Source organism: Kalmanozyma brasiliensis, assembly GCF_000497045.1.
Source record: "Kalmanozyma brasiliensis GHG001 unplaced genomic scaffold PSEUBRA_SCAF3, whole genome shotgun sequence".
NCBI lineage: Eukaryota > Fungi > Basidiomycota > Ustilaginomycetes > Ustilaginales > Kalmanozyma > Kalmanozyma brasiliensis.
The window spans coordinates 2077385-2093599 of NW_015961970.1; the positions used below are offsets into that span (position 1 = coordinate 2077385).

General features: G+C 57.8%; 6 protein-coding genes across 6 annotated transcripts; 4 read left to right on the forward strand and 2 right to left on the reverse strand.

Moving 5' to 3' along the window:
• Nucleotides 1-972: 972 nt before the first annotated feature.
• Nucleotides 973-1642, forward strand: PSEUBRA_004622 (Small GTPase superfamily; the record flags this gene model as incomplete). Its single annotated transcript, XM_016438129.2, has 2 exons — nucleotides 973-1059; nucleotides 1148-1642. 2 exons carry the CDS (start codon nucleotides 973-975, stop codon nucleotides 1640-1642), a joined length of 582 nt encoding a protein of 193 aa, XP_016291694.2.
• Nucleotides 1643-2117: 475 nt separating this feature from the next.
• On the reverse strand, nucleotides 2118-4805 carry PSEUBRA_004623 (Ubiquitin-conjugating enzyme, E2; the record flags this gene model as incomplete). Its single annotated transcript, XM_016438146.1, has 1 exon — nucleotides 2118-4805. One exon carries the CDS (start codon nucleotides 4803-4805, stop codon nucleotides 2118-2120), a length of 2688 nt encoding a protein of 895 aa, XP_016291695.1.
• Nucleotides 4806-5914: 1109 nt separating this feature from the next.
• Nucleotides 5915-10108, forward strand: PSEUBRA_004624 (RAVE complex protein Rav1 C-terminal; the record flags this gene model as incomplete). Its single annotated transcript, XM_016438135.2, has 2 exons — nucleotides 5915-7066; nucleotides 7568-10108. 2 exons carry the CDS (start codon nucleotides 5915-5917, stop codon nucleotides 10106-10108), a joined length of 3693 nt encoding a protein of 1230 aa, XP_016291696.2.
• A 230-nt stretch (nucleotides 10109-10338) lies between these two features.
• On the reverse strand, nucleotides 10339-11012 carry PSEUBRA_004625 (Acyl carrier protein-like protein; the record flags this gene model as incomplete). Its single annotated transcript, XM_016438152.1, has 3 exons — nucleotides 10339-10422; nucleotides 10509-10601; nucleotides 10794-11012. 3 exons carry the CDS (start codon nucleotides 11010-11012, stop codon nucleotides 10339-10341), a joined length of 396 nt encoding a protein of 131 aa, XP_016291697.1.
• Nucleotides 11013-11483: 471 nt separating this feature from the next.
• On the forward strand, nucleotides 11484-12338 carry PSEUBRA_004626 (Ribosomal protein L17; the record flags this gene model as incomplete). Its single annotated transcript, XM_016438162.1, has 1 exon — nucleotides 11484-12338. The coding sequence occupies one exon, from the start codon at nucleotides 11484-11486 to the stop codon at nucleotides 12336-12338; it is 855 nt and encodes a 284-aa protein (XP_016291698.1).
• Nucleotides 12339-13473: 1135 nt separating this feature from the next.
• PSEUBRA_004627 (Pentatricopeptide repeat) lies at nucleotides 13474-16134 on the forward strand (the record flags this gene model as incomplete). The annotated part of the gene is made up of 1 exon (XM_016438166.1): nucleotides 13474-16134. The coding sequence occupies one exon, from the start codon at nucleotides 13474-13476 to the stop codon at nucleotides 16132-16134; it is 2661 nt and encodes an 886-aa protein (XP_016291699.1).
• Nucleotides 16135-16215: the final 81 nt, after the last annotated feature.

A 16215-nucleotide genomic window follows, 5' to 3' on the forward strand; every position in this document is an offset into this window, starting at 1 on the left:
TGCCAAACGAGTCGGCACATGGCTCGCGCGATACGAATACAAGCTGTGAGAGCATGTCTCGTGCTGCAAACAGACCCCAAAGCCGACGTATTATGCGCAGAAGAGGACAACGAGAAGAGGTGCTGCTGTCAACCTAAGGGGAATGCAAGCCTGCGTGTTGGCACCCACAAGCACGCGCACCACCCACACCGAAGCGTGCGTGCCAAATTGAGTTTTGGCCTCTCTGTCTCTCGGGTCGTGCGCTGTTGGAAATCAGAACAAAAAGACGCGCTTCAGACAAAAGAGGAGAGAGAGAGAGGGAGCTGCCTCGCCTTTTACCCCTGTTAGCCCAGCCTTGCTTGGCCTCGCGCCGCACCACCGCTCTATGCCCTGCCCACGCTCGAGCTTCGCCTCCGCTCTCTTTGTCGCACGCGCTTGCCCAAACCTCCAAATCTGTCACTTTCCGCCGCACACCCCTGTTTGGCTTCTCGTCACCACCACCTTCTACACTTCGCGTTTTCGTGTGCACATCGGAGCTCTCGTTCGTCGCAGCGAACACTTTCCCTCCTCCTTTCGATTCACGGCGCGCTTCAGCACACATCACGTGTCGTCTTTGATTCCATTTGGCTCCAGGATCCGCATCGCCTTTGTCCAGCTTATCGCTCCCGCCGTCCGATTCCATCAGCATTGCATTCCTCGTCTTCCGATCGTCGCACCAGGTCGCTCCAAAGCTCGGCACGCTTTCACGCAGAGCGGACCACATCCCGAACCATCAAAGGATCTCGCCACAGTTTGCTTGCACATCTTGCAACTGCCACGCGACTTTCTGATCTGTTGGCCATAGCTCGGTAGCCGACTCGTTAAGCACCTCTTCGACACGCACAGCAGCTTCACGCGCATCGCATCACGTCCCAGCTTGTGTTTCGAGAAGCTTCACGTGTCCTCATCGCAAAGTCGCCAAACCCTTCCGCGAGTCGACCTCATATCCGCAATATGCAGACCATCAAGTGTGTGGTCGTCGGTGACGGTGCCGTCGGTAAGACGTGTCTCCTGATCTCGTATACAACCAATGCCTTCCCAGTGCGTTTCGCTCTCGTCTCTCCCTCTTCTCATCGAATCACTCACTAACCCTCCACTCCTCCTCTCTCCACCTTTCTCTCGTTACTAGGGCGAATACATCCCCACAGTGTTCGACAACTACTCCGCGAACGTGATGGTGGATGGCAAGCCCGTGTCTCTCGGACTGTGGGACACGGCGGGTCAAGAAGACTACGATCGTCTTCGACCGCTCTCGTACCCACAAACGGATGTCTTTCTGATCTGCTTCTCGCTCGTCTCGCCACCTTCGTTCGAGAACGTCCGCACCAAGTGGTGGCCCGAGATCTCGCACCATGCACCCAACATCCCCACCATCCTCGTCGGCACCAAGCTCGATCTTCGCGAAGACCCCGAGACGATTGCCAAGTTGCGCGATCGACGCATGCAACCCATCACGTATGCCCAGGGCAACCAGATGGCCAGGGACATTCGTGCGAATAAGTATTTGGAGTGCTCGGCGCTTACGCAGAAGGGTCTGAAGGGCGTTTTTGATGAGGCGATTAGGAGCGTTCTTGCGCCTACCCCGATCAAGTCGAAGAAGAAGAACAACTGTGCTATTCTCTGATCGGCCCAGACGTCGGCGGGGAGTTGGGAGATGAGGAGAGTCACGAGAGCGGGACGAGGCTGAGCGGGAATGTTTGAACGCGCGAGGTGGAGACGAGTGGTGCGAGGCTTATCCCACTCTCTGGCTCTTCCGTTCCGTCCAACACGCACGTCTGCTGCAATCTCAGCCGGGTCGCAACTCCACTCGTTAACCATCTCCACCTCTCAGCGACTTCCGCTCCCTGCACACTTGTGTTCCTCAGCCCACTAGACACGTCCTCATCTTCCCACCGTGTTCATCCTCCGGGTTTCCCCCCGTCATGTTTTTCCTCCGTTGTGCGCCTCGTCAAGATGTCATGAAATGTTATTGTTGCGAAAACTGATGGCGAGTGACGATGTTGGTCAGGATGCATGGACGGGGTTCGTGTGGAGTGACATTGTACGATTGATTGCGAAATGCATGCGGATGAGTTGAACCGAGAGGGATGCTGATGCGACTAGGGTTTGGACTGGCTCGCGTCGAGCATGGTGCGGAGCGCCTTGACCGTCCGACCGAGCATGATGCCACCACCCTTTGTGAGGCCCTGCACAGCCTCCTCTCCCTCCTCTTCCGGCTGCTTCTCTCCCTCCCCCGCACTGACGCGCAACAGCCCCTCGGCCCTCTCCACGACCTTCCGCAACCCACCCCTCGAGTAGTAAAACATCGCCACCTCATCTTCGAACCCCTCGACCTTGCTCTCCAGCACCCTCCTCACAAACCCCCTCGACAAAATGTACGCCTTTTCGTTATACATCCTCGAATTCACCCGACTCTCCTCCTTGCCCTTCAACTTTTCATACGCGGGCTCGGTGAAGTACGGCTCCCTCACCAACACCAGCGCCTGGATGGAAACGAACACTTGGAGCAACGACGACTTGCTCGGCGTCCAATTCTCCTCTGCTACGCCGCTCCACGTGCCCAGCACCGAAAGACAGACCTTGCCGTCCTCGTACAGGTTCGGAGAGACGCGACCGTGACCGTTGGTCCACGAATGGAAGTGCGCCACAGGCGGTTTCGAGGGGAAATCGGACGTGAGCTGGAAATCGAGCAGGAAGGGTGCGTTTTCGTACGGCGTGCCTTCGGAACCGATGATGAGGACGCGAAGGAGGTCCGACCGGTCCTCGTAGGCGCGGACGAGGATCGTCTCCGGAAGAGAGCTGGCGAGGACCTTGAGTTCTTTTTGCAGACGCTTGAAGAATTGCGGACCGGGCTGGGAGGTGAGCGGTTTGGAGTAGAAGTGGTGCGAGACGGGGGCGGACTCGAGGACGGCGAACTGGTTCCACTCGGTGGAGGTGCTAGCGCCGGCCAGCTCGGTGGGTACGGAGGGCTCGGAGGTGGATGCGGCGTCGATCGAGGGGACGACGGCTTCGAGCGCTTTCTCGACGGTGGCAGCGTCGGTCGCGTCCTGCGTGTCAGCGGATGATGGCGAGTCTTCCTCCGACTCGTCAATGTGAATCTCGGCCACTTCGGGCGCTCCATCCGACATGTCCTCCCAGTCGTCCCTGCCGTTGGCCACCATCTCACCGTCCTGATCCACCCACATGGCGTCGAGATCCTCCTCGTCGTCATACATGTCATCATCCTCGTAGTCGGCATCCATGTCCCACGGATCGTGCCCGTCTTCATCCAGCATGGCGTGCTCGTGCATACCAAACTGCGAATCGGACAGGATCTGCAGCTTGTCGAGCTTCTCCACGACGGTTCTGCCGGTGGGCAAGCGGACGCGACATGTGCCATCCAGGAGCAGATCCTCCACAGTGCCGTACCAGTCGATGTCGGTGGCTGCGGCGGCGGATCTTGCCTTGGAGGCGACACGATTTGGTACCTTGACGAGCGACATTTCGGCTTTCATGAGGTCGTCGTGCATCTTGTAGTCGTCATAGTCTGGACGGGGGTCTCCGACGGTGGTGAGGAAGGGTCCGGGCCAGCCGGTGGGGCGTTCTGAGATCAAGACCGAGTCGCCGCGGTGCAGGCTGAAGACGCTGTGGTCGGCTCCTTGGACGTCGATCTCGAGCGAGGGGACGAGCTCGATCTCGGCTGGTTCGGAGAGGGGCACGCGGAGTTCGGCAGTGCGTTCAAGCGGGTCCATGCTCTGGACAACACGAGGAACGCTGCCCTGGTCGTCCGACTTCCAGTAGACCCAGTCGCCCGGCCAGGACTCGTGCTCGTCGAGATTGACATGTGGGATCATGTCGGAAGCCATTTCTTTGGTGCGAGTGCCGTCCTGCCACAGAACGTCGAGCTCGGTTTTGGTGCCAACGATGAGCATCACATCGACGGGAAGTTGTTGACGTCCGTGATAAGTGATCTTTGCGCCGTGCTTGTCCTTGAGCTCCTTGCTTCGGAAGATGACTCGATCTCCGATTTCGTGGTTGCGCTCGCAGAACGCTTGGACCAGGGTCAACCTGTTGTAGTCGGTCCAGAGCGCTTTTGGCTTGGGTCGCTTGGCCTGCTCGTCCGGGCTGAGCTTCTGGTTGATGGCGAGCCAGTTGATGTACAAGGCACTCTGTGTGATCTCGACGATGGAGGCTTCCCTGATGCCGAGTGCTACGAGCTTGAGGCCGACCTCGCTCTCAGCCATATGCTCCGCGGGGATCTTGCCGAGGAGCAGTCGTCCGTCCAGTTCGCAAACCCTGATCAGCCTGTCGTTGTCTGGGTTGCCCACGAGCGCTTCTTCGACGACGCTATCAATCTCTCCTATCCAGTCGTCACTGATCACAAGATCTCCACGGTTGAGGTAGTGGGCCTTGACGATGTCTTCTGCTGGGACGGGGTGAGCGATCTCTTCCCTGCTGAAGAGGTGTTGTAGCTTGAGTGTGTTGGTAGCGCCCGTGACGACGCCGGATTGCGCGTCGCTGAGGGAGCGCTTGCAAGTGGAGCCCGTTGCAAACACTCGGTCGACCAGCACGAGGTCGGTGGACGGAACGATCTGCCTCTTGCCAGAGGGATACCAGAGGACACCGTATTCTCCATGCTTGAGTTGACGATCGAGACCGGTCGGGGCAAAGGTGGTGGGGTCCTGTTCGATTTCGTCGAGGTAGCAGCGTGAGACCATGCCCACTTTGTGCTCTGCATCGATGCCCTGCTTGCGATGGACGACATCCGATCGGTAGAGACGAAGCGGCGCAGGAGCCTCGGTCGTCATTATGGCGGTTCTGATGACAGTAGAGATGGAGTCTTGGCCAAGGATACAAGATCGAGATCAGGACCAGGTCAGTGCCAGGGTGAACGTGTGGAAGTAAGGAGGGAGCGAGTGAAGGATTGGAGAGAAGCGGGCTGCGCCGAACCCACCACGCGGACTCAGCCAAGGGTGAGATGAGCTCGATGAAACGAAAACCGAGAATGCGAGGCTCGAAGCTGGCCCCCGGGTCTTTCGGAAAGGATGATGCAGCAGGTGCGTGTAGGCGCTGACCGGATCAGAGTGAGTCAATGACAAGTGATGTGAGTGAGAGAAGGTGGTCGGCAAAAGCTGCGCTGAGTGAATGCAGGTGCTTGTCCGGAACTGAGCTTTCACCAAGAAGATCACGAAAGGATGTTCACACGCAGCGCCAACACCTCCAAGACCCTCTGCTCGAGCGACACCTTTTCGAGTCTTAAAATATCAGGTTGCGCAGCGCAGCCTGCGAAGACGCCGAGTTCCGACGCCAGCTCGCTCGCACGGTGTCCAGGGTTCCGGCTCATTTGGACGTGACGTGCATGCGACTGTCTCAGCACCTTTCACCTTCGCTCTTGTCACAATCACATCGATTCGTCAGTCACGGTCATCGCCGAAACAGGCACACAGCCAGACGAGCTCAGTCTTCGGTCCACCCGGTTCAAAGCCCCTTGGCGTAGGCACGACTCGATGTCAGCAGCCGTTTTGGTTCAGGCAAAGCTAGCGAGGTGCTAGTCGTCCCAGCTCCCTTGGCTCCAATGGCTTCGATTCAGCCTCGAGCGGAATGCTCACGACCCTCTCAAGTGGTGTTGGGCACGACTGAGCATCTGTTCTCAAAGCCAGAAAGCCCTCGACGCGCTGCAATACGCAGCCGGCCACGTCGCGACAATGTCACCTATCTCGCTGGAAGGGAAGCCAGAGATGGCCTGACCGTCAAAGCAAGCTTCGACCAAGTCTGCGTGCTATCACGAGACCAGCGCTTCGACCAAGCTCTGCCATTCTGGGACGCCTTTTCAGGCTCGCAAAACACCGACCAATGCATCACTTGCACCGCAGTCGGCCTCTCGGCAGAACGTGATCAGATCCTCCTCGCCGCCTCTATGGACCATCGAATAGGCATCTGGTATGCACAAGCCACTTCCTCGAGCCCATCGCGCAAATGGAGGGTACACTCAACGTGCACCATCAACGAAGGTGTCGTCACCACTCTCGACATTGTCAACGGTCAGCTTCTCGTGGGCAGCTCTACCAGCCTTTCACTCTGGAGGCTAGACTCTTTCGACATTCCAATATGGCGACGTTTCTGGACCAAATCCGTCCCTGCTGCTATCAGCATCGCCAAGTTCTCCCCTGACGCCACCAGCATCGCAGCCGTTGCGCACGAGGGTCAATACGTTCTCCTGTTCCAATACCAGCCCAGAGCCTCAAGACCGCCCATCTTGCAGCAGCGTCTCTACCATGCGCGGCCTGTCACAGATCTGGTCTGGAGGCAACCACCCGAACAGACTAGTCAGGCCGACGTGCTGGTCACCTATGCTTCCGACGGTGTAGCCAGGCTCTGGGCTCCTGTCATCGATGAACCCACTCAGCTTCGACTCTGGTGCAGCGTCCAAGCTCCTATCTCCATCGCTTCTGCCGACATTCCAACGACCTTCTACCTGGACCCACATACTGTATGTGCTGCATTGCGCGCAAACATGAGAGCTTTGCAAAGGGAGATTCAGATGGCCGAGCTAGGTGTTGGGTCCTCCACCGGCCTAGATGCGCACACGCTCGAGCTCGACATGGACCTCAAGCGAACCAGGCTACGCAGATTGGAGCAGTTGGTCACTGAAACACCAGACATGTTCATCTCTTTCGAGCAAGATGGCTTCCTCAGCGTGACTGCTGTTGCCAATGTCGATCGTCGGCCGCCCACGCTTTTGCAAGCATTGACTGTGCTGCGCATTCCTTTTGCGCTGCCATACAACATCGACACCATCAGCAGCGTCAAAGCCCTCCCGCTCCACGCTGCACCAGATGCATTAAGTACTGTGCCAACGCTGACCCTGCACGTTCAGCACAATGACGGCGTCTCCATGGCTTGTGCTATCAACCCGGCAACCTTCTTCGACGGCAGGGGCTTGGGCATTGAGCAGGATGTTTGCCATCCGTGCGGACCGTCGCCTACTTCCGACACCTCGGCCGCGAGCGTGCGCAGGCATACCGGTCGGATCGAGTGCTTGCAAAGATCAGGGAATGGCAGACTTCTGGTAAGCTCGTCGGCCAAAGAGTCCATCACGTGGACGTCAGATGCATCTAGAAGTCGACCGGAAGGCCGTCTTCACTGCCAAACCTCAATGCGGTCCTCGGCAATCACGGCGATCTCCTGCGATGGCTCACTCATAGCTCATCTCAGCAGTGATGAAGCTGGAGAGGTCTGCAGGACATCGGACGGAGCCAGTGCGTCCTTCAAATGTGAAGGAAACACGAAGCACCTTGCAATCGGTCCGCTCGGCGGCCTTGATGTCCTCATTGCTGTCACCGAATCCGGCGCTGTGCATGCATGGACGCTTGAGGAGAAGGAGGACCTGTGCCTTAGCGCGAGGCAGACGTCACATTTGTGGCCTGATAGCCAGCCGCATCGTCACCTTATCTCTGCAGATTCATCAACTGCCTCATCTGGCCAGCTCGGGAACAATTTCAGCCTCGTCACCGCCGACACTTCTGGCTGCGTCACTGTATGGAAAACCACGCTTGATGCATCTGGTCAGCTTCGTTGGTCGGCAGCCGCGACTTACCGGGAAACCTCCGACGGCACGCCACGGCTGGTGCGCTGCAACAAGGACGGTCTCGTCGCGATCGTGTATAGTCACAGCCAGCAGAAGCAAACCTTGGTCGTGTTTGATTCCCGAACGACTTCCTTCAGTTCAGGCGTGGAGCACAGGCAAGATTTCGAAGCGGAGGATCCGATTGTTGCATTGGATTGGTCGCCGTCTCCTCTGTCGTCCTATACACTGGCCATCGTCTTTCGCCATTTCGTCGACATCATCGCTCCCGGCAGGTCTTCTCAGGAAGCACAAGCGACCCCTCAGTGGCAGCTTTTGGTTCGACTCGACCTCCGCACCTGCACCCCGAGCAGGATCGGCGCCGCCTGCTGGCTCAGCTCAGAGCAATTTGTCATCGCTTCCGGTGCTGTGCTCTTCGTGTACGGACCGTGGGTCCAGACCGCCTGGAAAGATGAGACCGAGGCAAAGAAGACGCACCTCGCTGAACTCATCGCCGAGGTCGGAGGGCCTGTGGTCCAGTACCATCCGACTTTCTTGCTCCAATGTGCGGTCTGGGGCAAGGTGGCGTTGGCGAGAGCCATCATCGGCAACTTGGAGAAGGCCGTCCTTGCTTGCAGCGCACAAGAAGTCACAAACACGTGGGTGTTTGAGGACGTACCTCTCGACATTGTTCTTCAAGATCATTCGACAGCAGGCAACGAGGCCGTTGGAACCGCGCCACCCTCAAAGCAGAGCTTGCAGGGAAGTATCTTTGACGAGCCTGGTCAATCGGACACTGCAGACGATGCAGACCTCTTCGCGAACGACAGAATCGACAACCTGGCTCGGCGGCTCCAGGCCATCCATCCTCCTCACCTTTCACAGCCAGATCTTGTGGTACTCGTCAGCCTTATCAAAACCATCGGCGAGGCTAGTCAGGAACATCGAAGCTTGGATGCATCGGGTCTGCGGTATACGCTGGCTCTGCGCCAGATGCTCAACGGCGCCACGCAATCGACGCAAGCAGACGCAGCTTCGAGTACTGCACTCGGCTTTCGCGACTATTTGTGGGCCTTCCATAGCCAGAACCAGGAAACGCTGGTCGCTGCTGTCGAGTCGGCCCACAGGAACAAGCTCGACTGGCCTGCAGCAAAGGCGACAGGCGTTTTCATCTGGCTCCAGAACCGGACTGCGCTACGCACGCAAGCGGAAGCAGTGGCACGAGCCCAATTCATGTCTGGCGAAGATCGTGATCCTGTCAAGTGCTCCTTGATCTACTTCGCGCTCGGCAAGCGCAAGGTAGTGCAGGGTCTTTGGCGCCAAGCAGTCTGGCATCCTGAGCAGAAGAAGATGCTGCAGTTTCTGTCGAAAGACTTCGACCAGGAGCGCTGGAGAACAGCAGCCCAGAAGAACGCCTTTGCACTCCTGAGCCAACGACGCTACGAATTCGCTGCGTCCTTCTTCATGTTGGGCGACAGCTTGCGCGACGCCGTCAATGTTTGCGTTCGAAATTTGGACGATCTTCCGCTCGCCATTGCCCTAGCAAGGATTCAGGAGGGCTCCGACGATGGACCCGTCTTCACAGACTTGCTCAAGACTCGGGTGCTCCCGCTTGCTTTTGAGACAGGCGATCGTTGGATGGGCAGCTGGGCCTTCTGGATGCTCAAGCGCCGAGATCTTGCCTTGCGCATCATCGTCACTCCGCTGCGAGACATGCTTGCCGACGAAAGCATTGCCAGCTTGGTCGGCACCAGCGTCACGTGTGGCAACGACAGCAACAACGACCCTGGACTGGCCCTGTTGTTCCAGCAGCTTCGGACCAAGTCGCTCCAGACCATCAAGGGCCTCTACGATATCCCGGAGAAGAAGGTCTTTGACTTTATTCTCAACACCAACCGGGCTCTGTGCCGCATGGGTTGCCATTCGATCGGGCTCAGCTTGCTGCGCAACTGGCAATTCGAGCCACCATCGGTGTCGAGCGCTTCAACTCTCTTCCATCGCGTGTCCAAACACGACCTGGAAACGCTCTCGCGTGTAGAAGAGGCAGGCATCGCAGAGAGTACTGACCCGTTCGGCGAGATGCGTCTCACAGATCAGGGCGCACCACGTGCCAAAGAGGATGCGGCGCCAACCAGCCCTACTCGCCATCGCCGTCGCATGTCTCAAAGCGCCATGTCGCCTCCCAGCAGCCCAACAAGGATCCTACGACGTAGCAGCTTGCTCCGACGCAGGTCGAGCATCATCAATGACCTCGACATTGGCGCGGCAGTGACTTCGGCTGCGAAGGATAAGACGGAGAACGCGCGCGCCCGAGAGTCTCAATCGAAGGACTCAGGAAAGCAGTCAGAAGCAGAAGCGAATTCAACGAACCTTACCGCAGAGCCTGACAGCCTTGCAGGGGCGAACGGACGCGAGACCGGGAGCACCACGAAGGAGGAGGAAGCGCCTGCGCCAAAGAAGCAGGGCATCAGCGTGTTCAAGACTGCCGCCGCCAGCAACAGCCAACAGGGAGCCCAAGAATTCGACTTCGGCAGTTTCGGCTTTTGATCGCCCTGACATCTTCACATTAGAAATCGCATATGCAAAGTATTGCCTTCATGTCTGTCGAGTGCCGATGGGAGCTCTTGGTAATGAGAGCCGCTAGTGATGCCGCCGGCGGAGATGCAGGAGGCTATGATGTATTTGATTTGCAAATAGCGACCGGACAGCGCAGTCTCTCGCTAGAGCTGCATCATCGAAGTCGAGCTATGCGAACAGGAAGTGATGTTCTGGGTGTTTTACACGGCCTCGGGGGTCTTGCCGATGTAGTCGATGGCTTGTTGAACGGTGGTGATGTTGTCAGCCTCCTCATCGGGGATCTCCTGTTGCGTTGCAGATTGCAAAAGTGAGACGAAAGTTAGCAAAGGTTCCTCTGACAGGAATGAAAAGGCCGGCAGAGAATGCTTACAATGGTGAACTCCTCCTCAATAGCCATGACGACCTCAACAGCATCGAGGGAATCCAAGCCGAGGTCCGAGGTGAAGGACGACGAGGCGGAGACCTGTAGCAACGAAACGCAGTGAAAAGAAGCGAATAGGGCGTCAGCACTCATCTTACATCTTCACAGCAGATGTGTGGCAGCAACGTCGGGAGCAGCCATCCGGAAGCTATGCGTTGCCTCCGAGGCCGGCCGCGCATAGCCGCAATCACTCCACATGGGGCCTGCTACGACGGGCCGAGATGAAAACCGCACCTTGCTGGGGTCAACCTTCTCGAAGGTCTTGAGCACGTCGAGGATCCTGCTCTCGATGTCGCTCTTGGAAAGACCTGCCGAAGCGGCGTAGAAGCGGACGGGTGTGAAGCGAGGAGCAACAACGGCAGCACGAGCCATGGGGGCGGCCTGGCGGGCGATGGCCAGAGGTGCACGAGCTCGGACGAGCGATGCAGCGGCGGTTCGGAGTGCGGCAACCATTGTGATATGTGTGTGGGAGGTGGGTGTGTCGACGAGGGGTGACGGTGATGGTGTTGATGTTGAGCCAAGTTGCGATGGTGATCAAATCATCAAAATTGGAAGCGACGCTCAGGACGACTTGTTGCAGCTTGGTCGATTCTGAGCTTCTGACGGTCCTTTTCCCCAATCGGCGAGCCGATCCACATACGTGCAAGTGTTGGATTTCAAATCAAAGCTGTGGTCAAGGGTCAGATCGGGCTGGCTCTGTGCCAACGATGAATTTGCTCAGCCCGCCGTCACAGCGCAGAAAAAGCTTCCGTTGAAGCCCGCGCTCGGCCAGCCGTCACTCGACCGAGAAGAATTTGAGCAAGAAGAACCTCAAGTCAAGCTTCGCACATCAACCCAACAATATCAAGAAGCGATCTTCGCCTCGGTCGAACACACCAATCAGGCCGGAGCTCATCACCACCCTCACTCGACTCCGACGGCAAGATGAAGGGTCTCGCATTCCGAAAGCTGTCTAGGACATCATCGCACCGTAATCACCTGCTTCGCAACCTCGTCTCTTCCCTCATCCAACATGAACGCATCTCGACCACAGTAGCAAAGGCCAAAGAAGCGGCTCGCGAGGCGGAGAAGATCATCACGCTCGGCAAGCGCGGCACAACACAAGCAGGCTATGGCGCAAGAGGCTACCTCTTCTCGCAAACAGAGACGCTGCCAAAGCTGCAAGAGCTCGCACAACGATACGCCAACCGACCGGGCGGATACACCCGCATTCACCTGCACGGCAACCGCAAAGGTGACCATGCTCCACGGGCCATCCTGGAGTTGGTGGACAACCCGTTCGACTTGCGCATGCAGATGACTGCGCGTACGCTGGCCAAGGAGGTGTACGACCACATCACGAGGCGAGGCGGAGACGATATTCTCACAGGACGACAGTTCGACCTGTCGACAATGGAACAGGACACCCGCTTCAACGGCATCACACGACAGAACATCACCAAGGTGGTGCAGTACGGTGGCATGGAGGCGAGGGAGAAGCTGGTCAGCATGGCACAGGATCATCTGTTGCGGCTCAAAGCGACGGTGGCTGTCGACGGCCCGAGACGGGTCGATCAGGAGAGGATGGAGAGCTTTGGTGACAACAAGCCCCGAGGAAGACTCTTGACAAAGCCCGTGGCAGGAAGGAGACCATTTGCGGGACAAGAGCGAGAGCTTCAGCCAGCACCACTGCCAGGGAAGAGGCGAAACTCAGTCATTCGCCTCGGAAAGGGCGCCTTTGCAAAGCGTCTCAACTATCGCAAGGTCACCATGCCTGTCTCTGCATCACCAGTAGCATGAAGCAGATACATCGACCTCGCCTTGCATCCTTTCGCATCATCTCTACGTATCACAGTCTAAGGCTTCCTCGATTGTCCGTCGAGACCATCATTAGCATTCTCAGCTTCCATCACCATTGTAAACTAGACAGGTCATCTATCGCACCAAAATTCGATGATCGATCAACAAAGAGCCCCTCGGATGGGATGGACTGGGAACCAAAGGACTCGCTAGCTTTACTGCGATGGCTCTGTCATGACAACCGGGTCACCATGTGAGAGATGATGTTGTAGCACGCAAAAAGGGAGTTGAGGATGCTCTTCCGAGACCCGTGATGATTTTGTGAGGTTCAAGAAGAAGTGTGTGCTCCTGAAGCGAAAAGCCAAAAAAGTCGGTGCACGCGACCAACAGCGTCCTTCCGAACCCTGTCAAGTTTAGACTTACATCATCCTCATCATCCCTCTTTGCAGTTTCAAGGACTCTATTCTGCGCCCACTCTTTAACTCAAGCGGACCTCACCAGCCTCGTGTGCCCGTCACACATACTCCGCTCGACATTCACATAAACGCTCTGCCCCAAACCGCTTAAGCCGCTACTTCGAGACCCGCATGGTGTTGGCGAACAGCAGACGGTAGCCGAGACCGTAATGCTCGGCGGGCCGCGGTTGGCCGCAACAGCAGGAAGGCGGACGCTTCGAGATGGTCTCAATCGCTCTGCCGGTCTCCGAGGCGATCTGCTGGAGGCCGTGCTACCACCCTTCCTGTGCCCAGCTGTCGAGAGACCACCAATAGCAAGGAGAAGCTACCGGGCTACTGCGGCATCTTCCTCCTCCTCGTCAGCTTCCCGGCCACATACTTCTGCCAGGGTACCAAGCTCATACGCCACTTCATGGTTCGCCCAAAAGAAGCCGAGCCCTTCTCGCCTTCCTCCCACTCGCGGCTCTCCTTCTCAGCCAGCGACAGCACCGACTCTGAACTACCGTCACGCCAATAATGATACCCAACTGGCAAACTCTCAGGTAGACATCTGGAACCTCAACAAGCGTGATCGACTATCAGAACCATCAATACGAAGATCAGCTGATTCCTTGAGCTCATCCGCTGCCGGACCGTCCGACTGGCGAAGAAAGTTCCCGAGCACGCAATGGAGAAGGGAGATGGACTTCAACCGATATAGCCCTCCTTTAAGACGGCAATTTCTTCCCGAGGACGCACCAGCACTATACGAAGACGAAATCAAGGCATCTGCTGCATGGCTGCCGGAATCGTCATGGAACCTCGATGTGCCAGACGACTATCCGCTCCGACACGAGCTCTTCCTCATCCTCGACAGCCTGGACGACATCTCACAATGCGGATCTGATCCTGACTACGCCGAACACCTAGCCGAGACCTTGCGTCAGGCCAGAGAGCTCATCTGGGCCAATCCTCAACGTCCTCTCCGCAAACATCAAGATACGGAGGTGGCGCTGTATCTAGCCGGCAAAGCAGCAGAAACTTATGTCAAGCTGGACGTCGAAGATTCGTTGGCTCGACTCTTGACCTTCCTCGACTATGTTCAGACCAACATCGGCGTGCTACCGCTACAATGTTTCCATGCGCTCGCGGCACACGCAGGCATCGCCCGTCGCTACGATGCGGTGCTCAAGATCTGCCAGGTGGCCCGGTCGTATCACAATGGCCAAACGGATGCCGAGCTGCTCCATCTCACCTTGCGCGCTCTCATTGCTCAGTCCAAGGATGCCGACGTGACACGCTACTGGGACTCATTCGATGCAGCCAGCCTTCCCGTTCCGCGCAAGACGTTTGATCTGCTCCTCCGCACTCACGTGCGTCGTCAGGACGTGGAGCAGGTCAACGACGTGCTGCGCACAATGCCGCAGCACGGCCACAAAGTCGACGCCAAGGCCTGGCTCACCATCCTACGCGGCTTCCAAAGCTTTCGGCCGACACTCGCAGCGATGCTGAAAAGGGATGCCAAGATCGTACAGAGCCCGACGCTGAACGTGGTGAATCATCTTCTGCTGTTGCTCTCACGGGAGCTGGACGTGGACGGTGTCTTGATGGTTCTGCGCATCTTTCGCATCCCTACTCGCCTCACATCAGACGATGCTGGCGATGCGGCCAAGCAGGATGACGATCCGTCCATCATCGACGGACCCAGCCCTCGGCCAAATGTGCAGACCTACGTCGCTCTTACGCAGATGTTTGGTCGGCTCGGTCGTCCTGCGGAAGCACTGCCTTTCTTTCGATTGGCAGTGTCGCTCGCCAGTAACAACGGCGACGATCACCCAGCGTCTATCCGGCTTCTTCAGCAGGCCTCTGCGCACGTCATGTCAGCCTACCTCAATGCGGGTCATCCCGTCCTCGCCATGTCGTTTGCAACCGAAGCGCTCGGGCTACCTCACTTTGGCAGTGCCGAGACCAAACAGTCGCCCTCGTCCGACTTCCACATTCCCTCTTCGCCGCGCATCCCGATCGCTCCATATACCTCACACTACCGGATTTTGCTCGAGTGCGCTTCTGCCATCGGCTCGCCTGAGTCGGCCCGACGGATCGTCGTCCATCTTTTGCGGCACGGTCATCCGACCGATGCGCACGTACTGCGCGGACTTGCCCGGTTGATCTTTACGACCATCGACCAGGATGCGCTCGAGTCGATCCATGTGCTCCGGCGGTTGCTGCCGGGGGAGAGGGACTGGAAGGCACGCCACACGGCACGCGATCGCCGGCTCGGCTCGCTGTCGGATCTGCTGCACCAGCTCGGTGTACCGGAGCGCGTCGTGTTGGCTTCGCAGCAGTCGACGGATCTGCATCGCGACGCACCGGGTGTCGGCAGCAAGCTGATGGCCAAATCTAGCCCCGGAGAATCTTCCAAAGACGAGCTGCGAGACTGGCTGATCAGAGATGCATCGCCATTCGGGCCTGCGGATGCTGGCACCGACACGCCCGCTCTTGCCCAGGATCTGCGTCAACCACTGACGCCGGAAGCATACGCAATGCGAATCCGCGTCTACGCCGTCGTGCGGCGCGACTACCTTTCCGCCCAACGGGTCTACCACGCCATGCTGACGCACGGCGTCAAGCCGACCATGATGCACATCGCCCCGCTCATCGAAGGGCTCACGGCGGTGGGCAAGCTCGACGAGGCACAGCGGCTCAAAGCCAACGCGGTCGAGGTGACGGGTCTCCAGCCGACACTGCGCATCCACACCGCGTTGATCCGGGCGTATGTTCGAGCGGGAAACACAAAGGCCGCACGCAACGAGGTCAAGGAGCTCACCGAAAACGGTTTCAGAGTGGACGACACGGTGGCGAACATCATCGAAGCCGCCCAGTCCGGTCGACGCAACTTTTCGTTGGTGGATCGACCCGTGGATGACAAAGACGCACATGGTGTTGCTACACGCTTTCACTCGTTGATGGCCATGAGGAGGTATCTGGCCGCCCAAGAAACCGTGCAGACCGCCCTCGATGCCGGACTTAAACCGGATAAGGTGTTGCAGGACCTGGTAAGAAGGTCGACCGGGTACGTGCAGAAACAGCTCATCAAGGCACAAGCAGGTGGAGAGGGATCACACATGTTCGAACTGGCTCAGGCGGCACGCTTGGCAGGAGCAAATAGGGACAGGGTGACGAGGAGCGTGCAGAGGATGGCCGACGCAAGGAGGAGCGTTATGAAGGAGAGGAGGAAGAAGGTGGTCAGTCTGGTGATGGATTTTGCCGAGGGGCGGTTGCATGAGCTGGCGGGGGTGGCGAGTGAGGTGAAGGGTAAGGAGAAGGGAGGCAAGACGGAAAAGGTTGCTGTTACAGGATGATAGTGCAAAGCTTGGAATGAAGAGCACGTTGTTTGCGGAACATGCGGAGTGCTCCTGTCGTGGGAGGTTGCCTGGTCCAAG